The sequence below is a fragment of the Pavona decussata genome, unplaced genomic scaffold (assembly GCF_977016875.1).
Source record: "Pavona decussata unplaced genomic scaffold, jaPavDecu1.1 SCAFFOLD_184, whole genome shotgun sequence".
NCBI lineage: Eukaryota > Metazoa > Cnidaria > Anthozoa > Scleractinia > Agariciidae > Pavona > Pavona decussata.
The window spans coordinates 866,630-893,689 of NW_028145593.1; the positions used below are offsets into that span (position 1 = coordinate 866,630).

The following is a 27,060-nucleotide window of genomic DNA, read 5'->3' on the forward strand; positions in this document are numbered from 1 at the left end:
ATTCTTGATGCACAAATTTGGTATTAGACTTGTTATTTGAGTGTACAATGAATATTGAACATACCTTGAAATGAAACGAACGCCGTTATAGCACATCCTGGGAAAGAAAAATAGCTCAAGAGTATTCGAGTATTCATTTAAAATACTAAGAAAAGGATAGATTTTCTCTAAAATAATGGCTCAATGGCCAAAATCTATTTTTTTAGTGATTGTTATAGTATATCTAAAAGTGTCCAGTTCGAATCAGAAATACGTCTATCAGTCTGACGGCCTTTTCTTTATAGTTTCGAACGAAATCGTGAATATTTGGGAAATCGCGGAGCTCTGTACGGCACGCAGCCTAAAGCAGGCCCGTAGCAAGGCTAAACGACGACTGAGAGGGTTAGCAAAATGGTGAAACAAAACTACCCCCCCCTCCCGTCACTCAAAAACAGACTGATTTGGGAGTTTAAGATGCAACGAGCACATGAAAAAACCCTTTAGATTTAGTAAGTAAAACAATAACTTTGCACCTGCATCACACTCTTAGGTACATGTTTTTGCCTTTTCTTTAACGTGGACTACTACGTGAAGTTTCCTAATTTCACGTTTGAAGGAGGACGTAGACAAACGACGACAAGTTTTTCTTTCTCTTTTTAAATTTGGAATCAAGCAGTAAGAATCCGACTACAGGAGAATTTTTTTTCCTCTGGTCTTGAGGACACATTTCTGTGGCTTTTTTGTGTGACAACGCGGGAACACTAAATTGTTATAAACTAAGGACATTTGTATTGCCTGAAATGAGCGGATGTCTTAGTAAACAAATAGTTTATTTTGACAGTTTTCACGGCCCCTGTTTGGTTGATTTCAATCTATTTTGATTCTTATTTCCGATTCACAAGATAGGAGTGCCTGTTAGCGAAGGAAACTGAAGAAACTGAAACTGAAAAGGTACTTGCAGCGTCAGAATTCAACACTAATTTGTTTTAATTATATATTTTTGGGCACATTGCTTTTTAACTTCCATAAATTCTGGGGGGGGGGGGGGGGGGCTCAAGCACCTCCCGCCCCCCTGCCCCTCCCCTCGCTACGGGCCTGCTAAAGTACCCACAAACTTTATTCCATACATTCGCAGATTGGTTTATAGTGCTTCTGTGTTAAAATAGATTTGATCCTAAGTCAGGTCCCACTTTTGTGAAAATAGGCTTTAACAACGTGGATGTCACCTATATTGTCTTCCAGAGTTTGGGAGGACGTAGTTTGGAGAAAAAAAAACTATATCTCGGTCAAAACTTCATAGAAAAAGAATGTTTTAATATTCTTAAAATTTAACTTTAAGGTTTATTAACAAATGGAACATCAATGTGTAAAATATTCAATTACAAGCTGCGGTATAAACAAAGAATAACGCTTTGACAGCGCCCGACATGTATAGTTTGTTTTTTAGTTTGTTTTTAATTAATACATAAAAAAAACAATGAATAGTGCTTTTCGCGCGCTTTGATTGTCTGCTCAAAATCCACAGAATATTTGCTTTTCACCTCCCAGCACTTTCCTCTATTTTGTTCGCAAGTTTTTCGCCAATTTTTCAGAAACATTGTGTCTTATTGGGGCTGGCTATCCACTGGATTGAAAAATACTAAAAATATATTCACCGCGCTGTCGTTGAAATTAAACTAGTGCTTAAATACAAATTCAATCGAGAGGTAGAACCCGATATTGAACGGGCCCATCTCGTTGGCAGAAGCGCCACCATAATTGCAGCCGCCTCTAGATCAGAAAACGCCTAAGAATCATTGCTTGTCGTCCGTGGGAGTAAAAGGGAAAAGGAGCGATCGCAGAAATGCGAGGAGATTTAAACCCGCTGAGTTATTTATAAAAGAAACGGTAAACTTTAGCGAAGCATGAATATCAATGTCCAAAGATGGAAGAAGCGAAATGAGTTGCAAGATAGCTTAGTTGTTGCTGTGGACACCGATTAATTGTTAAGGATAGGCCTGCATGATTCAGATGAGTTAGTTGATATTGTTAATCAGATTTTGATACGTTTCAAACATTATTTACGCTTTCCATAGAACATAGCCTAAGTATGTCGTCAACCGCGTATGAACGGAGGCAGTTGGCCGGCCCGCGACGCAAGGTACTTGACGTAAATCGATTTTAACAAAGGCGCCTTTCAACAGTGTTTTTCATGCACGTTTTCAGCATCTGGACATCAGTATCTACGACGGCAAGACAAAGTACACGGGAGTTAGCTTGTTTCAGTCTTAGTGACATTATATGGTAAATATTTAACAATACCTAACAATTATTTATAGTAGTCTGGAGGTGGATATTTACCGACCCACGAAGTGGGAGGTGGATATCTTCCATTAGTATATACCACACAAGTGAAAGGAACTAAACGGGCGTGCTGTTTGGCTAGCTCGGTGGTGATTAGCCAAGTTTTATTCACCTCCAAGCAGCCAAAGAGAAACAAGATGGTTTCCCGTTTCGCCAAGGTTACTTAAGAGGAAATTATTTCGATAAACGAACTGGCTGTTAAAAAAAAAATACATAAATGGCAACAACGTTTGTCTTGAAGGCATTGAATGGTATGTTATTTAGTCTTTTCAACCTCATACCCTAAGGTGAAAAATGAAAATACAATCCCTTGTTTACGAAAACTGGCGAGCACTAAAAAAACAATGAAAACAATGAAACATCTATAATATTTTTCAGCATGGTTGCAACAAAGAGACAGATTACATAGAAAAATTGAAGAAATGACACTGCAGGAACTAAACAAGTGTCTCCAAAAGTTTTATTTGTCTGCAAGAAAGCGAGACGGAACTTTCTACAATAAGAAATCACTTACCGCATGGCGCGCTAGATTTTAAAATTTCATACCATTTGTCGTTATATTGTCAGAAATAAAATAATTTTTTGGTCCGCTAGTTATTCAGCTTGTGTGGTATAGACTAAAACAATTGCTCACCTCGGTGTCGGTGAAAGTGATGGATAAAACCTCGCCGCTTCGCGGCTAGCTAAATAAATAGCCATTACTATTCACCTCCACTTCAGTGAATAATTGTTAATTATTCCCCAATTTTCAAATAGTGGATGCTTCAAGTTTGCAATTAAAATTATGTCAAGATAAGGGGAACGATTCGCTTTTGTAACGGAAAAAGAGATAAACCTGCTGGTCGATAAAGGAGTACCAGAAAACAAAAAAAAAAAAAAAAACAACTTTATAAACGTTTTTGAAGATAAGCTGTTCGTAAACGCAATGCTCAAAAACTCAAACTCGTTGCGACATTTTCGCTTGGTTTGAACTCTTTGAACAGGAAGACGAACAGTCCTTGAATTAGAAATGTGGCAAAACTGGAACATGAAAGACGAAACTAAAGTTTTGGCCCATTTCATTTTATAGTATATTTTTTTATTTTCTTTCAGTATGGCGAAAGGAGAAAGCCATACAATACAAGAGTAAGTAAACAGTTTACGTCGATTTTACATCGACAGCAAATGACAGTTGTAATAATTCAATGAGAGCAATTTGTTCTGGCCTGGAAATGTATTTGAATAAAGAAAACATAAATTTCAGTACCATTGCTGACAGAGTTCAAGTAGGTACTGAGTGATGCTATCATTGCTCAGCTGGTCGAGCTCGCTCGCGAAGGCAAAATCTCGTCCACGAAACATAAACCAGCCATGATACCCCGCGATGTCAAAATTTACTACGAAGAGAAGAAGCTTTTCCCGACTCTTGAGCCGCAAGTTTAATTGCTTGATTGCTCACAATCAAGCGATTGTGAGCAACTTCGTTGCTGGCACCATTCAACGTCAAGTCGTTAGCAAAGAAAGGCCTCTGAGTGAAATCCAGCAAAACCAACTGCATGGCGGGCGTCGTATTCGACTGCCTCGATTTCTTCACAGGTTATTTTCGGCTGGTCAATTTCCACAATTGTATTTTCAATATAATTAAGCACTGCTCCAATTGAACCCGAGATCATAAAAGGACCAGAACGACTAAGCGCCGGACGGTGGTTTATACATTTTACGGAATGCGATGCTTTACAATTTTTCGCTTTCAGGTTTAATTCCATCCACACTAATGCGTTTTCAAAAGTATCCGTTTTCATCGCGGCGAAAACGAAGCAAAATATTTTCATCCACACTAGCGTTTTTTGTATCGTTTTCACCTGTCCACACTAAAATGCCTGAAAACGATGAAACGACTGGGACCTGGGATTGTGCATGTGTTAACTATCCTCCATCTTGGATACATGCTCCGATTTGGACTGGAACCGATGGCACGTGATGCTTTTTACGTCACCGTTTTCAGCTTTCCACACTGCAAACGGAGCGTTTTCAAAACAGTTCCCCAAACAAATTGCTTTCAACTGAAGTGAAATCTGTATATTGAAAGACAATATATATGACAGAATGGCAGATCCTGCCAATTCCCGCATGTTGCGAAAAATATTTGAAGGATAATAAGCACAATAGCCTCCATTTGGCTTTAAAAATATGCTCAGCTTTTCGCCTTGGATATATTATCTGTTCCTCGAAGCTCACAGTTTTCCTCGAGCTTCGCTCTCGGAAAACTGTTTGCTTTTCAGAACAGATAATGTCCGCGGAAAAATATCTCAGCTTATTTTCACTGGGTTATGGGAGAACTCAACGAAACTCGCGCATGCAGAGCGATTTTCTGGAAACTTGCGAGTGCACTTGCCACTCGCGTGAATTAAGGAATGGGTCTCGATAGATTTGGAGAGGAGTGGTCTATTTTAGAAGAAATGGAAAGTACTGATTTGGAAGTTTGAAAGAGCCAAGAATCTCGGCACAAAGTATTTCGTTTTATTGTCACTGAAGTTGCAGTTGTGTCACGTGAGATACCACGCCCAATTTTAAAATTTTATTTCGATTTAATTTTACGACAATTTAGGAGAACGAATTGCTAGTGGTCTTACCTTCTATGAATGACTTTGGTCCAAGGGTCTAGGGAACTAATCGGGGTTTTCGAATTTATCTACTTTTGTTAAATTATGAAAATTTTTAGTTTGGAGAAGGACTAAGGAGAGAGAAAAAGACTAAGTAACTACGCAACATAAAACGTTTTCAAAAACCCCAGTTAATTTAGGGTAATTCTATGCAATGTTAAGACTTGAAAACAAAGAAGAGTATTTTTGACTTTGATTATCAGGCCCCAGTTGTTCAAAGGCCGGATAACTTTACCCGCTGGATAAGGCACTATTCAGGGTCTAAAATATACTTCACGTTTTAAAAAACGTTGTCCAAGGTTTACGTACACTCCTAAATTAGACTGTGGTTAGAGTGTGTATATTTGCTTGTACACGACGAAATACTAAAATCTTTGCACAGATTGAAACTGTCGGATAGTGACTTATCCACTGGATAAAGTTATCCGGCCTTTGAACAACTGGGGCCAGGTTGTAATCGGAATATATAAAATTTGCATAAATTAGGGCGTGGTTGATCATGTGACCACAGCTAACATGGTAAATCGTCAAAAAAATTTCCCCCATTTGTTATGACAAAGTTATAAGCCAGACTAACTGGAGTAAAAACGCCAGACAAAAAGTGCCCAAAAATGGTGATATTATGTGAGAACCATTCCTTAATTCAGGTGAGCATGCTCTCCAGCCAATCGGAAATGAGATCATTTGTTTTAGATTCTTCCTTCACCCGAATCAATCAACATGATTGAGCGAGACAAGTAAAACTTTCTTTACAATAACTCTCAAAATTCCCGCACGCTGATTGGCTCCTAGCTATTTTCTATAAGAGTACAATGACTTCAGATTTAACCCGCGCGCTTTGTCAATGGAAAATAAAACCAATTCCGCTGATATTTTTTCCATGTTATTCTCAAAAACAATTCAGCGGTAGTCTTCTAAGGTCTATACTCTTACAGACCATAAAATGATTAAACCTTAATACATAACCTACTAGTGGCTTCTTGTCGTTCCATTCTTTGATCTTTCTATGGCTTTCAGTCGATCACTGACAAAAACGTTTGACTTTACCCTTTTTTAGTCAGGAAATAAATTTTCTTGCTTCCTTTCTCCATCTTCCTCCTTCTTTTTTATATGTGTTCCTGACTGCAGATTAAGCATAAAGATCGTTTTTTTCAAACATTTCATTCAAGTTTTACAAAAGAACTTTTGCTGTGCTTGTACCTTGCCAATATTAGACCTTGTTTATAGTTGCTATGGTGATAACCCTTGTTCTTTTGATTTTATGCAACGAGGCCTTGTAAGACAAACACACTCGACTGAAAGAGCAAGTGATGTGCTTGGTAACATGGCAGTTATCGAGCGACAAAATTCCGCCACATTTTGTGTCAGATTCGGTTGTGTGATCGTGTAGACAAGAATATGCCAGATACGGAAAATCCACGTTCCTATATAAGGCCGGTTCCATTGCCCATTCCTTCACATCAAGGGCTTAAAATTACTGCTCGAAATGCGAAGAATTACACTTGCGAAGTTCCAAAGAGGAAAGAAGTTGCCAGGGAAAATTATGAACGACGAAGACACCAGATGAACAAGTGTGGTTATCGCTCGGTCATTTACAAACCGTATCAACCGGTCGGAGAGGTGTTTCTGGATGATAAGAAGCTTATTTTGAGCGCGCTAGGCCAGGAGCAAACGGAACAAGATAACCAGGTTAGATAATTATTTTCTGAGTAAACGTTCTTAATTGTTAAGCTATCGATGTCCTAACATTTCAATCGGCCTCTGCTTTTTTAAAACGGGTGCTTTACAGATGGTTTCATCGCGCCGCGAATGTACGAATTTACATAAGCTTGTTAGAATGTTAACTTTTTGTGTAATAAAATATTAATTTAATGAACCTACGTGACCGTGAATGGATTTCCTATTAACTTCGCTAGTCGAGTGGCGTTTTGTTTGCAGAAACGCAGTGGCACGTCGTTTGTGTAAAAATATTAAATTGTGTATGTTTAAATAAACTTGGTCTACCGAAATGTTACTAAGTAATTATAATTTTTATCGCGTCAAGAACTCAATGTATGTTTGTCGCGTTTGTGACAATTTATTATTGTTTGCACTGTTGCAATGTAAGACATCCTCGAAGGCAACAATTTACCGCGGTCGCTCTCGAAAAATTCTAATTCGCGTTCTTCAAACCACTTCGCGATTATTCCAAATTGTACATTATAATGCATTACTGTAGCACTAAATGATTCAAGAGATGAGTTAATACGTAAACACAGTGTTTAATTAAGCGTTCGAATTCATAATGAGAAACTAAAATTAATTTCATCGTCCATTGAATGATTGATCACCGGAGAGACGGTCGAGCAAGCTCTATTTTTAGAGCCGGCCGATTCCAACTAATATCGGCCGTAATTTGCGCCTGTTGTTGTGAACGTGCAACACAGTGTTTTGCAGCAGGAAAAGAAAAACAAAACTAAACAAAAAAACAAATCAAAACAACAAGAGAGGCTCAGACTGACCACTACCAAAGCCGTAATAATTATATATCTCCCATATGAACTAACGATCGACTTTGACCCTTCAGGCACGTGACAGCACGTACCACAGATATTGTTCTTGTGTTGTTTTGGAAAATATCCACTCCCTCCCCTAGTATTTTCAGTGCCATCCATGGTGAATATATATAAATGGATATATATTTTCTGAAAATGCTTTATCTCGTGACATGTATTTTTGTATAGAACTTTGCTATTAAAGTTGCGTGAAGGCATTACATGTATGTGTAGGTGCATGGTGCTTTAAAAGTGGTTAGAAATTGTTGGACTTTGATCTGATGGTCAGACAATCAGAAGGCTGTAGGTTCAAGGCTAGGTTGGTCTCTCAATTACTGTCAGTGTTGTTTTCTAAGACATTAATTAGAACTTTGCACTGGTGACATACTGCTCTGGGTATTCATGGGACACACGGTGGTGGCCGTGGGTGGTTGGGGGGGTGGGGTTGCTTCATGCATGCGAAAACCACTGGAGAAGCCCTGGCCATGTTAACTACTTAGGTTATTAGAAGTGCGACTTTACCTTTAATAATAAATTATTTATGTCTTAATTTACACTGCTGTATGTACATGTTACTTGTCATCAATTTGAAGAATTTTAATTGTGATGAAGTGTTCTTCTTAAATTTTACCTGTAGATTCAAGATGAATCATCATCATCATCGGGTGAATCAGAATCAGAGGATGAAGAATCCCTGCGGCAATCCAAGGTGCAAATGATAATTATTATTAAAACTATTAGCAACAGTCTACTTTTTGGATATGGATTCCTTTAATAAATAATAATAATAATAATAATAATAATAATAATAATAATAATAATAATCTTTATTGAGGAAATCAATGTCACTAATAAGTGATTTACAAAAGAGTCCTCGAATATTACATGGTACTGACTTGAAAACCTTCTTCTTTTCTGTGCTCTAGCTTTCTCTTAGTTTTCTGTATTCTCTTCCTGGCTCCATGGCACTTGCTTCTCACCCTTAAAGATCCCTCTTCCATGGAGATGTACTCAATTTATTATACAGGGTTGTGAATGCTTCACTTGAAATTTTGAGGTGTTGTGAAAATAGAAACCATTTCCAGCCAACAAATGTAAGTGATGAAGTACGAAAGTAACTCGGAAGAACATCCTGCAACAGTACTCAAAACGTTTCTATAAATCTATCTCCTGGTTAATGACTCAAATATTGAGTACTGCAGGATGTTCTTCAGAGTTACTTTCATACTTTATTACTTTGTGAAAATAGACTTTAATCAGATGTCCTGTTGACTCAGGCCAAGGATTAAAAAAAGCACAGATAAAGGCTGTGTGCATATGTGAAGGACCCCTGGTGTGAATCGCATCTCATGAGAGGGTACAGCAGTGTACGTAGTTAACTTACTTTTTAATGGTAGTGTATGTTATGTTACAGACTGTTTAATTTTAGTTTTAAGTTTAGTTTAGATAGCTAGTTAACATTAGGTTAAAAAGGTTTAGCAATGAGCCAATATTATTATTAGGTTTAGTAATTTGTCAGGCGCAGCTACATGGATAAGTAATAACTTATCATTTATAATGATTTTAATTGGAGATGACTGCAATCTTGCAAATTATCTTGATGCCAAAAAAATTATATTTTTATTATCAATTACAGGATACTGTCAAAATTATTGGGAATTAACAGCACCAGGGATTAACCCCCCAGGCTAATAGGGCCTCTGTAATTAATTTTATGATATATTAATGTTGATGTTAAAAAGAATATTTCTTATTAAAGGATCAACAGCCCATTGTCCCTCAGCCTACAAACTATAAGCCAAAGGTTATAAATGACATCAGGGCACAAGTTAACAAAGGAAGGTTAGTTTAAGCATTGTGCATGTACTTATTTAATTGCATAAAAATATAGCATTTAACCCTTTAAGCCCTAACAGTGATCAGCATCAAATTTCTCCTTGTAATATCAATGCTGATTCTGAACTCCCGAGGTTTATGTGAAATTAAGAATATGATCACAAAAGCTGGATTTTTTGATATTTTAATAACTTCTCCCCAGTACCTTTATATTAAAGAAAAGTTTGGGGACAAGATAGGAGATGTAAGAGAATTTGTTCTTTGATATTATGGGTCAAAGGTTTAAATAAGGTGCATTTATTTATAATAATTTAAATCTCAGCTAATTCTTAATTAATTAATCTCACCTAATTTAATTAATTCAAGGCTGCATGCTGAGGGTCCCCCTCTCTCCTTCAATGTTGAATTTGTTTGTTTTAGGAAGTGGGAGTGACAGAAATATTATGGTAGTGTGCCATTATGTAACATTGAAGGAGGGGAGAGGCAAGATGTGATTTACATGTATCTGTGGTCTCAGTAAAAAGTTTCAACAAAATAATTATGACTGCAGTTGTGGCTTACAGCCATGAGGTACTGGCCGTGATTATGCATGACCTTTCAGGGGGTTTCTCCCTTACATGTATACAGGTGCACTCAGTAATTTATGTGCCGCCCAACGGGGCATGGTTTTACAACTCCTGATCTAGAATGGGTTCTCCATATTCAGGGCTGTCAACTCTCCCGGATAATCCGGGAGACTCCAGATATTGAATCGTATCTCCCGGTGTCCAGATTTATGTCACTCTGTAATCTCCCGATTTTGAACCGGAGTTTTCTGTCTCCATATTTATGTCTGTAATCTGCTGGATAATTGGCGACGTTTGCTATTTGTCAGAGACTCAACTTTCCAAAAATAACATCTGAAATAGTTAGCGTTGTTTGAAATAATGTTTTATAGAGGAATACCCCCCCCCCCCCCCCCTCCACGGAAGCTGTGAATTTAGGCATGATGCCACGCCCCTGTAAGGCGCTTTGTTGTTGCTGGCTGGGAAGTCATATTCTCCATATTTGAAGACGTGGGAGGTTGACAGCCCTGCATATTCAAGGAACTTTCAAAAACGATGGAATGTGGCAAACAGAAAATAGCATTTTTTAACAATGACAAAACTTTATTATATATATCACAATTAAGGAAATAAATTATTATGAAAGTTCTTCCACCCGCATATAGCTAACTTAAATTGAGGTGAGGGAAGAAGAAAAATAAAAAAAAGTTTACAAATAACATTATTATTATCATAAAAAATGAAATTGTAACTTATAATATTTAATAATTACAATGCTTAAGCTGTAAGGTGTGTTTCTTATTAATAGGAAAATGATTCATGCCGTCAGACTTGGTTTTGGACTGTACAGGCTTATACATGATGAGCAGAACAGAAAGGTGAGTAAATATCTGATTGAAATAATAAATTAATGATTAATTAAATAGTTACATGCATAAATCACTTTATTTAAGCCTTCATTCAGACGATTTATTGGGGACACTGTCCAGTCGAATTGGAATTTTATTTTGTAATTGTTTCTTTCGTGTTTTTTTTCTTTTTTTAGCAGAGGGGATTAAACCTAAGTAACCCACAGAGAAAAACCTCTCAGAACAAGGACAATGAATGATTAATAACTGATTTAAATATTAATTGGCTTGAATTAATTTTCTCTAATGAGTGATCTTTCTACAATTTGTTGAACATTTTAGCGATATAAATTCAACTTTACTCTTACCTTTCACATTTAAAATTTATGGTCAAACGACTCTTTAGGGAATCATCAGGTTAATTAGCAGTATTTTGCAGTCCTAACAAACAGAATCCAATCCACTTTTTAATTAAGACACACTTCAACTACATGTACAGTACTATAAAATTATTTATGAAATCTTGCTGCAAAATGAAGCTCAAGGTCTTCATGTACATCATGCATATATCTTTCTCAATTGCTATATACATAAAGTGGCTTGAATTTATTCATTTATTTATTTATTAAATATTGTTCTGTTTATAATTATTTATTCATTTAAATTAACACTTGATTCATTTATTTACTAGAATGCTGAGGCTGAGAAGGAAAGGAAACAAAAAGAAGAGGCTGCAAGGAATCAGATGAGACCAGCATCAACTGATAGTGAAGACTCTGATGATGAATTGGACATTGAACTTAAAAGGTATGTATTAAATCAAATATAACATTTTTGATCAATAAAGTAGTCTCCCTCGCAGACTCTCTTTTGGCTCTTCACACAGTCTTTCCTCCCCGACGTTGGGGAGGAAAGATTGTATGACGAGCCAAAATTGTCTGTGATTTTCTTAAATTATTATCCTCACTGTCAACTGATTATTTATTGAACTTAATTTATTTAATAATGTTACATGTAAACTGATATGTTTGATTTAAATTTATACAGTTATATGATTCCAGCTCCTAACAGTCCAACTCAAGACATGGAGTAAGTAGAAAGTTCTCTTAACTTATCTTTTTTTAGTGTTTCAGTGCAGTCGTCCCCCCATCCCCCCCCCTCCCAAAAAAAAAAAAGGTTTGAATTGATCAGTTAAAAATTTTCATGGGCTGCTGGGGTACTGTTGATTGACATACATGTAACTGAAAACATGACTCGGATGACATGTACAATGCTGATCTATAAAATTTAGAAACACCCCCATGTGCGTATACAGGCCGGGTAAAATGACTTGTTTTCCAACAATGCAAGGCTATTAATTTAAACTCACTGCACACTGCAGTTTTAAAAGAAACAATGGAAAAGTTAAAATTTCACTTTATTAATATATACATTTGAATCTTGCTTGTGTAGTTATGGCGAGCCCCTTGATCTGGCACAGCAATTTCAACAGAGACCAACAAGCTCACATTCATCAGCGAGTAGCCAAAGATGGAAACAGCTAGGTAAGTGTGGATGTAAGAGTGAAATAATTTAGTACAGACATTTATGCCTGATTTTCCAATCCACCATCTCAAGAAGGGGGGAGGGGCCCGGGTCAGATGGCATGGGGTGGTTAATCCTTGAAGTTTGGTGTGTGTGTCTTGCTTCTTTATGATTACCCTAATATCTCTTGTCTTTAAGACAAAGAAAATATTTTATGCAAATATATTTTCGTTACCCAATTTAATTTTTTAGAGCTCAGCCCATAAATTTCCTTTTTTTTCCATGACCAAGTTTTGTTAATAATAGTTAAGACTAGGAGGTGAAACATTATTCAATTTTACAATTCCAAATGATTAAAATCTCTACACATTTTCAGACTAAAATTCTGCAAGAAACCCTGGACTGCCAGCATGCAATTTTCCTTTTTTACTCAGACTTTTGGCCGAACACAAGAAGAAAGAGATATATGCGTGTTGTCTACAACACAGCCAGTGAGCCACCAATACGAACTGGGAGCTTATTGGAGCCAGTTACTCCACTGGGCTCACGCCACCAACCCTCAACCCCCCCCCCCCCCCCCCACTCCCTAATTCCCCCCCACCCCTTACATGTATCTGTACATAAGGTTGCAATGTACTTAATTATTGCATTTTGCTAAGTTTTCTTTCCATATTTACATCATTTGAACTTAATTGTCTACTTTCAGGTTCCTCTGCCAACAGTGCTTTTGGGAATTCTCAGACACCTCAGCCTACCTTACAAGTATCCTCTCCTCCCGGTCCTGCCCACTCAACAGACTTTGATTTTGACAGGCAAGTCAGTTTCATGGCTGGTAAAAATTAATGGTATCAAATCAAAATAAATCACTTAGAATGTCTTGCTTGTCGACCTTAAATTTGAAATCATAATTTTTTTACTAATGAAGTATGGTATTGGGGGAATCGAATACTGTACTCGCGATAGCAAAGAAACATACTGTATTAAAATTTAAGGGCTACTGGGTTCCTGTAAAAGGAATAAGTACTGTATTTCAAAGTTGTGTAAAGTAAAGGGGAAGTGTTCGGGAGATTTGGATCTTTTTTGTTGAAAATGGTGCTACAATACCTATAATAATTCTAGAACATCGAGATAAAAATGTCAACTAAATTCTTGAAGGTAAATGTCAACTCATGATCTGGCCTAGCGACGCGTTTTGGAAACGAAAAATGTGACTAGTTAGCCTATAATAAAAGTTTGTCAAGTTAGAATAATTATATTCTAAGAATTGGTTATCAATGGTAAGAGAGACTCGACAGTTTTGGCACACTTGACTGTAATTTTCTACAAAATGGACCATTACTTTTAGCTATCTGTTAATATAAAAGCCTTTGACACTTCCCTGTTACAAAGAGAGAGGAATAAGCGAAGGATTTCGATATTTTCCTGTCTAGATTAAAACGCTACTTTAGGCAACGATAATCCATTAAACCCACATGATAATCTTTATGAGCTAAAGATCCCCTGTCAAAACAACAAAAATTATACCCTGCTAGCAGGGTAGACGAATTACAAACTCATGGTCTTTAAAATTGGACGCTGTGATAAGACATATTAATTTAATGTGCATACCAAGCGATTGTGGATCAAAAAATGAATAAATAACCTCACCTATATTCGAACGCCATACTCGCTTGAATTTCTTTCCTTCCACTGTAAATTCCCGTTTCAGCTAAACCAAAAAGGACAGTTCAAGGTTTCTTCCTGCAGTATACACTGTAATTCAGTTTTTGCCAGAAAGTGAACGCCCCGACGCCCCCAAAAATTGTAATGCCACCGATGACCAATTCACTGAACTGCTACTTGTAGAAAAATCGTGTAGAAGGTAGCCTACGTAGTCGTTTCCTTTCCGAAGCGAGCACGAGAAGCGAACGAAAGCTTCCGAAGAGGAAGAACAAAAAAAAAACCGATAATAATTAAAAGATACTGGAACAGGGGGTAGCCCTCGCCAGCCTACCGCGCTATCGGAAGAAAAATCCACTTTAGCGCAGGTTGGTACATGTATGAAGAAGGTTCCAATTATTTATTTTGGTGGCAATTGATAGTTTCGCATAACAGCGAATTTGTCAGTGTTTTGTAGGAATACTACAGTCTGTACCTTTAAATTACTTCGTAAACAATAAAAAAAAATGTGTGAAAACATCTCTCAGTAAAAACCTCCTCGCTTTGATGAAATTTCTTGCTTATTAAAGAGTTACAAAACTATTTAACCGAATTTTTCTGGGTGGGCTCTAATTTTGATGTCACAAAAACAAGTTCCAGCAATTTGCACTAAAATTTATCCAAAATGTATTTTTCTCCCTCCGATATTTTTTGCCCAGATGAACCAGTGCGTTAAAATAAAAACAATACCCCCGGTGGGACTCGAACCCACAACCTTTGAATTAGAAGTCCAACACGCTAGTCCATTGCGCCACGGGGGTTGTCGAGGGTATACTCATCTTTTTATAACATTCTATACTTTGAAGATCGTCTACTGGGCAACCAGGCACAGACAGAGGGATGACAAGCGCACCATCCAGCCCTACCCCCACCCCCAGGCGGTTTCTTCACCCACCCAAGTCAGCGGCACCAAGCACTGTTTCTAAAAGCAGTCGCAGATCACGCAAGCTGAGGAGTCCGAGACCATATTCCCCGGTGTATTCAAATATCAACTACAATGACGTCACGGACAGGTGAGTGCAATGGACCTTTCACAGGGTTAAGTGCATCGTGGTAAATGACAACAATTTGGCGGGAAAATCATAGGTTTGTCAGGAAACGAGAAGCTGTAAAACCAGTCCTCGAAAATTTATGTCTTTATTTCTTTTTCGTAAAAAAGGGAAATAATGGTAAGTTCAAAGATGCTTTTGCTTTTGACGGCGCGGTAAAAGCTGCGAATAATTTCTTATGCAACATTATACAAAAGTGTTGTTTTTCTCATTAAAAAAAAAATTACTCTCTAATTTTGCTCAAGTGCCGTTGTATGTACATTGTACCCCACTACGGCGATCAATTGCTAAGTTCCAAAGCGCTTCATAAGTTACTTCACTAATGTTTCATGATGATCTCCCGCAGGAAAAACATATTTCGTCAGCTGTGCGCGCTGAACTGGATTCTAGAAGGGATGTCCCAGGATCAGCAGCCGCCTGTCATGCCACCAATCACAAGCTGCTGGAAATTAAAGTATGTACCACGCGAGAGACTGTCAGTAAATGACAGCTACTTTAAGGCTGCTTAGGGGGGGGGGGGGGGGGGCAAGGATGGCGCCGAGGTGACGACCAGACGTAACTAATCGATGACATCAGTGACATCAATGAAATCAATGAGTAATTAATAGGCAATCATGGGTAATCAGTTGATTAGTCATTGATTATTGCCGATGATCAATGGTTGCATTGATTGCATTGATTATATTAGACATGGATAACATCGATTTCTTTCTTTTTCAGGGATTTAAACGAAGACCCAAGGACAATCCGAAAAAGAGTAGAGAAAGACAAAGCTACTGATAAAGATTGGGTCACATTTAAACAAAACCCTGCACGGTTTACACAGGTGAGATAATCCGATTAAGGAACGTTAGCCTGTTATAAGCGTTCATATGTTCCTTTGGCGCTCTCTTATACTCTCACATCGTCGACCTGCTTACTACATGGTACTAGATGGAACAGGCAACGTAAACTTACTTAACTGCATTCTTTCGCCAATTGATGCTTCTGAAACAAGCCCGATCCCAAGTCCCTGCTTCTGATTACCGTGGTGTAAGATACAGTGCATTTTAAGTCAAAGAAATAAAAGTTTTGTTTCAGCGAAAACTTTAGCTGTGGGAAATGCAAGAATGTTGCGTCCACCCTGTGTCTTATTGGGCGTGAAAGTACAGGTTAATGTTGTTAATGATGCTGACCATGGTGGTGGTGATGGTGATGATGATGATGATGAGTGTGGTGGTGATGGTTTCGCTTTTTCACTTTTTGAGAATATGTTTTTAGTATTATTCATACAACCAGTCAGGAAAACTAACAGTTTTTCTTTCCAATTCCAAGCGCGGAACTCGAAGAGGCACAAGACGAATTTCCATTCATCCGAATTTCATCCAGCGGTTTTCCACGGCAAACAACGGCGGTGTCCCGGGCTCCACTGCAGGACCCAGTGTTCTTCGTGTTCCCTCGGAGGCTCGGCCACGAAGTGGCACAAGTGTGACTGCGGAGACAGTGGTGTCATCACGGACAGAAATGCAAACGGAGCATGCGCCAGATCAAATGACTACTCAGGAAAGCAATGGGAGCGAAGGTCATCATAATGCGTCAAAAAGTGGTGGTGAGTTAAAATCCCGAAAGCGAAGTCGGTTGGAAATCCTCAATTATTTACTGAGATTGAGAAGGAAACGATGACTGTCTTTTTCAAGCTTGAGATTCAACAACTTAGTACAGTCATTAATAGAATTTCCAGTTAGGTGGCGTTAACTTCTCAGTTTAACATCACCTCTGAGATGAAATACCACTGCTCAGCTTTACAATACATGTACAACAATTGTGGGATAAAAACTCAATTGTTGGCTGGTAGAGCGGTCTTAAATTGTGTGTCGTAAAGCCAAACCAAAGTAATATTACCCTAGCCAATTACGTCAGACGTACATTTAGACAGCGCAATGAACCAATCAGAACTCGAAACAAATACTGTACATGTAACCGGCGCCAAGCGCGGGAAAACGCATGCGACGAGTCAGTATTGATTTAAGCTTTGCTTCTAATTTATGGAGTCACAAATGCCGCAAAGTGGCCCGACTTTTGTCACCCAATTGCATTGCGTAGTAAACAAAACGACAGCAAGCTAGTTATTACTTTGAATTCTCAGTAATGTCTCTGAAAACTTCTCACACGCAAGTTGATGAAAAGTGCAAGTCTTGTGTGGTGTAGAATTTTAGGGGAGAATACTGACCCGTAATGTAATTGTCTCGTCCAATCGACTGCTTAGGAAAGATCAAGTTAGAATATTTGTATGCGGCTGGCACTTCCACTAAATGTCCGGTTAGGAGAAGTGTTTGAGAGATATCCTTCAGCGAAAGTTTGACTATACGTGCAAATCACTTTCTTAGTACTCCTCGAAGGTTCTATACGTTCATTTACATAACTCAAGGGAGTAAATCTCCATCGTTCCGTTGTTTAAATCCATTTTGTCTTATTGTAAATTTTTTTGTTAATTTTCATCTTCAAACCTGATATAGAACGGAAAAAAGGAGAATACAATAAAAACCCCACATGACATCTGTACACGCCACACTTTAGTCCATTTTCCATTTTGTGTGTGTAAAAATGATTCATACTTCTTATTACTTTCAACTTTTTCAATTAATCTCAAGGTGGCCCGACAGTATCTTTTCTGGACCCAAAGATAAGAGCCGTATCAGCACCGCCCGGGCCAATAAATGACCAGACACCAGTTACACCAGGGGCATTACCAGTTACCATGACTGGCACCAACGTAAATGGGGCCTTACAGAATGGAGCGCCAGGAGGGAACGATAAAAGAGTGCCACCAAAGCTTCAAAAACAGAAGTCCTTCACGGTTACTACTGTATATACGCCACCTTCAAATCCGAGCAAAGCCATACAGAAAATTAGAGCGAAGACAAGGGCAGCTAAGGCTTTCAAGAACACGCTCTCGGTAAGTGAAAAGTTTTGTTGGTTACGCCTTACGAACTACAGTCAACTCTCGCCTTGCGGACACCCCGATAATACGGACAGCAACTAAACCTCCGGAAAAAATATATTACAGACGTTGGACTGAAGTAAATTCCCACAATTAAGGACACTAACTCGCGGTCCCGAGGGTGTCCGCAATAAAGGGCCTTAACTGTATGAATTTTCACACCAACAACATCAGCAACGTACCCCGACTAATTATAACTATTTCGTCTCAGTCTGCGGTCGCCAATCATGCCTATAATTGTGTAACCAACAACAAACTGATGATATTGAAAGTAGACCGTGAACAAGGATCCAAATCCTCTAAGGAACGAGCCATGATTGGCGGCACTGAGAGGTATAACCGTTGGCCTATTGAACCCCAGGTTTTCCACCTTATTTAAAGGCGGAATAAATTACAGTGCAACGAACTCAACCAGGCCCACCGAAAAAATCGACACTTTAATGCAAATTTAAAGAAATGTTCTCGTTTTTGATTGGCTTACAAACTACCAAAGCCAGACTCCTTTGTTGTCAATGTGACTTGTGATTGGCTGTTCAACGTTGGGTGGCCCCGGTTGAGTTCGTTGCACTGTAAGATGCTGTTATAAAGTTCGTAGGGTTCAGGAAATTTATCAAACGAATTATAATATAGGCTGGAATCGATACTTTTATGTGAGCCATCTTTCGTCCTGGATCGTTTCATCAATGCGCACTGGCTTCGCATCATTTCTAGACTGCAGTCTCTCTTTTGCTCGAAAATCCGCGGGAAAAACGCCCGCGCGAGTCGTTCTCTGTGCGTTTCTCGTGTTCCCCCGCGGGTTTCGGTTTTTTTTAAAATGTTTGTTTGTTTTTGTTTTTGATTTTTTTTTTTCGTTTTCCCGCGCGGATTTCCGAGCACAAGAGAGACTGTTTGCAGTCAACATCATTTCTATTAATGACATTTTTTTTCGTGTTAGCAAAAGGAACTGGAAAAGTTCGCAGCCAAACCTGAAGAACAGCAAACGGCCAGTGATTCACGAGTGAGGGCTTGGGTTCAAGCGACAGGTGAGGGGTTCACTGTTGACATTCATGAACTGTGTTGATCACGGTTTTCGCGCCATTTTGTTTACTCTGCTAAGATATGTTCTTTTGGAAGGTTGGTATTGCGTGGCACCAAAGCTTGCGAATTCGATAATTTTGTTGGAGTTTTTATTTTGTCAATTAGCCTCTTTTTTATCTGCGACTTCAAATTTTAACGCGAGGAACTGACGTCGTGAAAAATGCCCACGATTTGTACAAGAACTTGCCACAATTTATAATTATAGATGTGCAGTAAATATTGATGTTCTCTTTGGTTTGATCTTTACAGGAGCAGTGAACACCAAAAGGTGAGATTTACTTGCTGAATTCACTTCTTTATTGTCACAATTTATGCATCGATAAACTCCAGCAATGCCCCCCCCCCCCCTCCACCCAGGCATTAGTGGGGCATTTTCAGCTTTGTGCGTCCATGATGTCTGTATTAGGCTACTCCCGGGCATTTGATGGCCTCGTGATTTTTGCCCCACAATACTGTCGCTTTCGTTTCAATGGTAATTTCATCAACAAAAGTAATATATATATTTTTTCTTACGTCTGGGGAATGAGGACATAGATAAGATGGTAGATCCTCAGAACGAACGGTCATTGCCACTGTACTGAGAAATAGGACTTATCCAAGGCTTAGTTTGGCGTGAATGAGCTTTTATTAGAATAAAAGTAAGCCCACAAACCAAGATATTCACGTCTCTTTTTTTTAACTGCACCATGGAGCATTTGACCATCTCGTTTGTCTACACCGTGGGGCATTTATCAGTTTATTTTCCAAAAGTGCTTATGCCTGGGTGTCAGCCCTTGGGGGGGGGGGGGGGGGGGATGGGCACTATTTCAGAATTGACTGATGCATTACGTAAATGTATAAATGGTTACTAACAAGAAAATGTAAGGGGTAACCATGTAATGAATTAGAATCTCATTCTGGGGGAGAGTTGTAATACTCCTTCATGGTTCACGCAGCAAAAACCTTGTAAAGCCGTATGTCAGTAATGATTGGACCCAAAATGCAGCTTTACCTGTGCGGTATCTATCAACCTTCCCATGGTGCAAATCGCGCGAGAGGTATTTGGTACACCGAGTTCAACCGGATCGTTGAAAGCATCAGCTTACAATTAGTTTCTTCAACTTTGAAACGTTGATTCTGATTTGCCTTACAGTTTAACTGTGATTGCTACAACCGACCTTAAAATTGGCAATGAAAGCGCTTTGAAACACGCCAGAAAGGAGCTAACATAATATTGGGTAACATAAATTTAATCCCGAAATTAACCTTTGTTGTTATTTTTGCTTATTTTGCGTATTTCCTATCTTTTGATCTTCAGATTTGCCGCGGCAGCCATCGCTGCGTTTGGTGCCATAAGCTTAGACCACCGTGCAGAGAAAGTTCCCATTGATTCAAAACTTAAGTTCAATGAAGTGGCTGAGGAAAAAGCTCTCGTCTTACACGACAACTTGGAAGTGAGAGATAGGTGAGAGCATAGCAATTTTATAAGGGGGTTAGTCTTTAAAGAAATTGTTGTGCTGCGCCTTTGTGCGGTGGAAACGAAAATATGGTTTAATCAACTGTCATGATGAGGTAATTTTGCCACCGTAAAGATATTCGACAGCTGACGTTTCCAGCGTTAGGCCAGCGTCAGAGCGAATCAAGGAATTGTGCGTTGTGTGTGACTTATATCGTGAGCAGTGAAGCTGCGCTATTCGTGGAAACATGGTATCGTGAAAAACAAGAATATTGAATAAGTCGATTAAAAAGCATTCGTTGATTCCGTACGCGTTCTGGTTTGGAAGATGAATTTTTCGAACTTTTTTGCGGCTTGCTGTAGAGAAATGCCACAGACTGCCGTGTGTAAAGTTATGCATCAGAAACGTAGCATTTTTTTGTGATTGGATGATTACGATCACGTGGCGACAAAGTGGTTGTCCTGTAAGGTTCAACTCAGTCATGCTAGGAACATATTAATAAAAGTGCGAGAGAGATGAGGATCGAGAAGGCAAGGATTGAAATTTCCATACTCGAAAAAGTGATAATAATCTAAACTGAGGGAAGTCCAGTTCTTACTGTTATCATATTGGGGACTACATGCGTACTTCAAAAGTCTGATCTGTTTAGTCAAGGTTATGGTTACACACTGAATAGTTACACACTGTCTTACAAGTAATTAGCTGATAACAGTATTCGAAGAAAAGTAGCGATAGGTAAACGATAGGTAGCGTTAGGTAACTTTCTGGTAAATAAAAAGAAAACTGTTCCCTTTGAAATTAATTGAAAGGAACCCATTCAAAAGCAATTTCCCTATTACAACTTGTTCCGTAGCGCATATATTTAACAATTATTCCACGAGCGCGCGTTCGATATGAGATGAAAGATGGCCAACAAGGCGCGTAGCGCCGAGTTGGCTATAATCATCTCATATCCAACAAGCGCGAGTGGAATAATTGCTTTATTAAAAACAATCAAGTAATATTGGTAGGCCTCGCTGATTTCCTTTTCAAGAGCAACCAGAAAACAATTTATGGTCGCTACTCGGGCATGGTATAATGGCTCATATACCATGGCCGATAAGCCAATCAAAACTCAGTATGGAATTTCATTATACAATGATCTAGTTTTTAATAATAACAATTAGCTTTTGAGTTCGAAATTTCTATCATGCATAGAAATCGAGAGCCAATAATCTGATCGTTTAAGTATTAATCTAAGTCATTCAAAACCCAATAACAAGACAGGTTCACGTTTTTGTTGAATAATGATATAAATAGGTCACACCACACACGGATAAATCTACTCAATATCTACAACAGAATAGATAGATAACTTAACCAACAAGAGAACAACATTCGTGATAGAACGCTAGTAGTTTTATATTAGACCTGGCTTGTCATGGTGTACGACGCCATCTGATCAGTAAATTAGAGTTTGTTTAAATGCTCGTTGATTTTGCAGGAATCGCCTTCAAGTGTTGGAACGGAAGTTAATGTGCCTGGAATCGTTCAACAACATTTACAAAGCACTGGATCAGATGCGAAGCAGTAGCGCTGTGCCGGACACAGAAACGAACGAGGAGATGCGGCAGCGAGTCACTGAGGAGTGTAAATGGTTTGTGAAACGTGACTTGTACGATCTCCATTTAGCGATTGCTAATTCATAGGAGTGCCCAAACATCAGGCAATGCCGGCAGTGATCATCCTTACTTGGGAATTCCCCGTTCTAAAGTTCATAAAGGGACTGCGCCCTACTTTACGCGTTGTTCAAATTTCGTCATATTTAGAAATGAACCCATGTCCAAAAAGATAATTAACATAAAAATCAATAAGCTTACCAAGTTTGGTTATGTTTCATTCCGTACATGCATGTAGTAACCAGTGACTGCAAAAGATCGTCCAAGTTCCATACAAATGTCTTTAATTCTGAGATGGTGCCCTCCCTCCCCCCCCCCCCCCCCTTTCCCTCCCGTACTCCATACTCTCTAAATTTTCCGATTTTTTAATGCCATCTGACGACAGAACTTCAAACGTGGTAAACTGATCAACAGACCCCGATCAGGATGGACAGTGTTGGAACTAACTGATGCATAGTTGAAGTCAGACTGCCCAGGTCTTGTAACAGTGCTGATGCCATCTCCGAATCACAGGCCGCAAACGTAATCTGCGATCAGATTCAAGTTTTATAGCGGCGCTTTTATATTCCCTTACGTTTTCTCTCGCTAAAATTTCGAATTTGCTATTGTAAGTTCGAAAAATTTAGCATTTAAAGCGTAATGGATTTGGAAATCTTTCACTAAATTGGTTTCTCTTCAGTATGTATTCTAATGCGGCAAGTAATTATTCTGCCCGACCGTTCATAATAGCGTGATGGGTGTAGCCTGTGAACAGGCTCCCAAGCGGGTACAGGGCAAAAAGAAAAATCGGCGAGCCAGGCGAGCGGAGCGCAGCCACTTGGGAGCCTGTTCACAGGCTATGATAGGTGCCAAACTTTAGTAAATAAATAAATTAAAGTAATCAAGGCTCATCAGTTTTATTGCGTTTCAGGTACAAAGACCTGCTTAGTAATCTGCCACAAGAAGTAAAAGAAGATCGATACTGCACCATAGTTTTAAACCGAATCGCTAGCTACGGGTCGGTAAGTATTGCAGATTGTACAAAATACCACACTTCGTTTTTTAGTGGCCCTGTCTGGACAAACAAGCTATTTGAAGAGACAACCACGCGTGACACAATGACCTCGTTTTGATGATTAATAAAGCCTAAAGGGGCAGTGTCACTTTGGATTGCCATTCATAGTGACACTGTTAATATCCATTCCATTCCATTCACATGTTTCCATTCACATGTGATTTAAAATTTAAAAATAATAGTCAAGTCTTGTTAACAGTTACTCTGTTAGTGCAAAGGAACTGGGATTAATTATCTCTGGTTGCAGATGGCCAGGATGGAATCGGATTGCGACTCAAAAAATGGCCAATCTTTTTCAAGTTGTTTCCTTGTGCACTGGGAAAAATCACTAGAAAACGATTTTGGTTTGTTCTTTCTTCTCAAAATCACTTAATATTTTCTTCTCAAGTTGGTGCTCTAAGAGAAATTTCATGTTGAGATAAGGTTCGTTGCCAAAGATTTGTGTAGTTTTGATTAAAACATTGCAAAATCCTCCATGACAATGGAAGAACTTCGCTTACAGGTTGCCTCTTCTACTCGGGGTCTCCATACGAGATGTTTTCGGGTTTACTGTTCTGGCCTGTTATGGGAGGCATCCTCTGACGGGAACCATGGAACTGAGTGGAATGAGAGCAATTGTTCTTAGTTTTTCCTGAAATCATACACAGAAAGTAGAAATTTTGCAAATCAACAGAATTAATACCAAGGAGAGACTGCATTTTTCCCGGCTCGCGGATAATCGCCACTCACTGAATACAAAGCGTGCTGCTTAAATCAGGAGAATGAATGGGCTTCCCTCAGTCTTGAAACTGTGCGGGAAATTAACGAGTATGTGGGTATTTCTTTCCTCTTTTATTCAGCTGGAGGGAAGGAAAATAAGTAGCAGTCAGTTCCTGAAGGTTTTATCCACGCTGCGTGTCTGGGAAATCTGCGCTCCTGATATCAATGCAGCTATCGAGGTAGGCAACGTTTTTCATTCACTACGAATGCACTACATCCTTGGTTTTCAAAGTCTGGTGGTTTCTCACGGGCTTCCTTGCCATCTTTATTGTATTATCACAGTGTCTTGCATTTCTTTTTATTGTGGCAAGAAATAAACTTGAAACTTGAATTTGAAACTTGCTTGCCCCTTCCGGTATGCGTAAATACTCTCCAACTCCCCCTCAAACCCCGCTTCCCGCACTCCCTTCTTCTCCAAGCTGGAGTGGCCGCGTGTTGGTAGATATAAAAACTCAGTTGGTTTCAAATAGTTCAAATAATCCTAATTATAGCACACTTCTTTTTTGACAGTTTGTTCGCGAAAAAATTGTTGAGATGTCGGAATTAGAATTTGAAGACTGGCTGAACGCAAAGTTTCCTCAACCACCGAGACCTGTCTCTGCGCCTCCACCAAGGAGCAGCGGTTTTCGTTGCTAGGCTTATGTCACTTGAGACCAGGAGGGAGGGGTCAACTTCGGCTTTTCGCAATCAGATTGCTTGTCCGGATGATGCGGGCCATCGTGACGTCACTTCCTGTAAAACCCGGGAAGTTTGAATGATTGATAAACTACAACCTCGCCAAATTTTTTTCTTGGATGATCAGTCAAATAATTCTACGCCAGGCCATCAAAGAATCATAGCTATGTATTAACCTATTACCATAATACATGAAAACAGCATCATCGCTCATGAAGTTAATATTTCAAGTATGAAAACACGCAAAAGTTTGACACTGGTTGATAGCAAATGCGACTAAAGAGTGCCGGCCTGCGCCTCTTTGAAGAAAGATAACTTGAGAATCCAAAAGAATTTAACAAGGAGGGAAAAGTGAGATCTCACTGTGGTTAAGAGCTTTCGATTGGCCATTAAAAACAATTATCTTACAACTTAATAAAAATGATCAGTGGGTTTAAACGCATTTCTCCGTTACTGTCTGGCCGAGCGCTCGCGAAAAGAAAGGCGAAAACACTTTTTTCTCCAGCTATCGGACAAGCTACGTTGCAAAGAACCCTTCAGTACTAAGTAATTTGCCAGTTGGTAATTGTTAATGGGCCATGGAGTTTGCTTTTTTTGCTTAATTATCTCACAAAAACAGGAAAATATGACAAGACTTTCCTTGCGAGGTCGAGCAGCTGACGCCAGCTTCAAGGCAAAATAGTCCAAACATTCTGTATCTAAACACCACAATTCTAGGGGCAATGCACAAGTTTTTTTCTCACAGGTTTGGAATACATAAGGAGGATTCAATTACTCACTGGACTAGTACTTAAGTTTAACTCAACTTTATCTCTTTCATCATCTTACTAATGTAAATCAACTGAAACACAGCATTTATCGTCGCCTTGCTCATTTTTTTTTGTGGATCATAAGTTTATTTCTATGACATGATGTCTCCGTATCAGAGATCTAGAGAAAGCTGAAGATATTGTGAATATGTTTGGGCAGAAAACTGAGTCCGGAGTACACGATTTGATGTGAAATTTCGAGAAATTTCTCGCAAAAGGTAATGATCAGTTCAAAAGAAAGTCCGTGTCCTCGGGCGTCCGCATATTTTGCAAGCTTTTTCAAAATTCTAGGTTGCTCAGCAAAAGTCTTCTTTACAAAGGTTAAATGGCATGGGTAAATTAAAATAGACTCCTTTGAATCATCATTTTGTATCTATCTATTATTTTAATAATGTTAGAGGCAAATTCTATAACTTCAGGTCAAGTTTCAGCAATAAACACAAACTTATAATTTTCACTGTTTTTCACTCGGCGAAACAAACGCGCTGATCATTTTTACAGTTGAATATAACCTACTAATCTCAACTGGAACGTTTTCACTAAGATTTTACCTTGTCCCGAGCCAAATGTCAGTTTCACCAGTACTTTGTATAATTAATAAGATGTATTTTTTCTGGCGCGGACAATTTCAGCTTTTCCAATCAGCGCAAGTACACGTAACTCTTCACTGCAATAATTTCAGCATAATTAATGGCTTGAAAATAAATGAACACTTACCTGTATCGAGAAAAGAAGATTAAAAATATATTCAGCAAGAAAAAAAACCCCATCCGGAGCCTGGCTGGAAAAAAAAGTCGTTTGATGCAACAAAATCACCAGCGCCATTTTCGAAACTGGACGAAATCCCGCGCTTCACAGGAAGTGACGTCACGATGGCCCGTATCATCCGGACAGCCGAGCCCACGAGTTGACCTCTCCCTCCTGCTTGAGACGTTAATGAGCTGAAGAAGATTGACACAACTACTGATTATGTTTCCCCACGCATGTTTAAATAGGCTAGGCAGCGGACTCCTGAGATGGCATGGCTGAACAATGAATGACTTGTCTTAGAATTTTGATAGTCAATTATTGTGGACTGACTGACTGACTGATTGTCTGTCTACAGATTGAATGACTGACCAACTGACTGGCCGTTAACGGACTGACTGTCCGACTAGCCGACCGACCCGTCCACCAACCCAGCTTTGTTTAAATAATGTATATAAATAAATAAATAAATAAATAAATAAATAAATAAATAAAACCCACGGACCAACTGTTAGACTGACCGATCGCTTCAGCAGCTGTCTGTTAAGCTTGAGGGTTGACTGCATGACTGACTGACTGACCGATCAATTAATCAACTGGCCCACTGACAGGCTTACTTTATGACTTAACTGGCTTGCTGACTGACTGACTGGTTGACTGACTAACTGTTCGACTGACTGGCAGACTACTGACTGGGTAACTGTCCAGCTGGCTGACTTGATGACAGATGAACCGAGTGACTTGCTAAGTAACTGATAGACTTGTGGCCTTTCAACTTGACTATTGCTGACTAGCAATCTGAATGACTGTCTGACCCAATTTACGTTTTGCGGACTGTTTGAATGCCTTATATTGGAACCAGAAGGA

General features: G+C 39.0%; 1 protein-coding gene, 1 long non-coding RNA gene and 1 other non-coding gene across 3 annotated transcripts; 1 reads left to right on the forward strand and 2 right to left on the reverse strand.

The window, feature by feature from the left end:
* Positions 1-1,272: 1,272 nt before the first annotated feature.
* On the reverse strand, positions 1,273-8,205 carry LOC146462814 (uncharacterized). The gene is made up of 2 exons (XR_014857047.1): positions 8,130-8,205; positions 1,273-2,201 (listed from the first exon to the last, which is right to left on the reverse strand). It is a non-coding gene; the product is annotated as an uncharacterized LOC146462814 (long non-coding RNA).
* LOC146462815 (uncharacterized) lies at positions 6,222-26,602 on the forward strand. Its single transcript, XM_085085095.1, has 21 exons — positions 6,222-6,653; positions 8,136-8,207; positions 9,258-9,340; positions 10,688-10,757; positions 11,419-11,534; positions 11,775-11,816; positions 12,180-12,271; positions 12,958-13,063; positions 14,756-14,962; positions 15,345-15,452; positions 15,719-15,824; positions 16,313-16,586; positions 17,629-17,933; positions 18,913-19,000; positions 19,305-19,323; positions 20,353-20,499; positions 21,975-22,127; positions 23,060-23,150; positions 24,043-24,141; positions 24,473-24,608; positions 26,371-26,602. Exons 1-20 carry the CDS (start codon positions 6,363-6,365, stop codon positions 24,596-24,598), a joined length of 2,595 nt encoding a protein of 864 aa, XP_084941221.1. The 5' UTR covers positions 6,222-6,362; the 3' UTR covers positions 24,599-24,608; positions 26,371-26,602.
* Positions 14,637-14,710, reverse strand: Trnar-ucu (transfer RNA arginine (anticodon UCU)). The gene has a single exon. It is a non-coding gene; the product is annotated as a tRNA-Arg (tRNA).
* Positions 26,603-27,060: the final 458 nt, after the last annotated feature.

Coding starts and splice junctions, on each gene's coding strand:
- LOC146462815 (XM_085085095.1), top strand. CDS start 6,363: ATGCCAGATACGGAAAATCCACGTTCCTATATAAGGCCGGTTCCATTG. Junction 11,817..12,179: donor AGTCCAACTCAAGACATGGA/GTAAGTAGAAAG, acceptor TTGCTTGTGTAG/TTATGGCGAGCCCCTTGATC. Junction 16,587..17,628: donor TAATGCGTCAAAAAGTGGTG/GTGAGTTAAAAT, acceptor ATTAATCTCAAG/GTGGCCCGACAGTATCTTTT.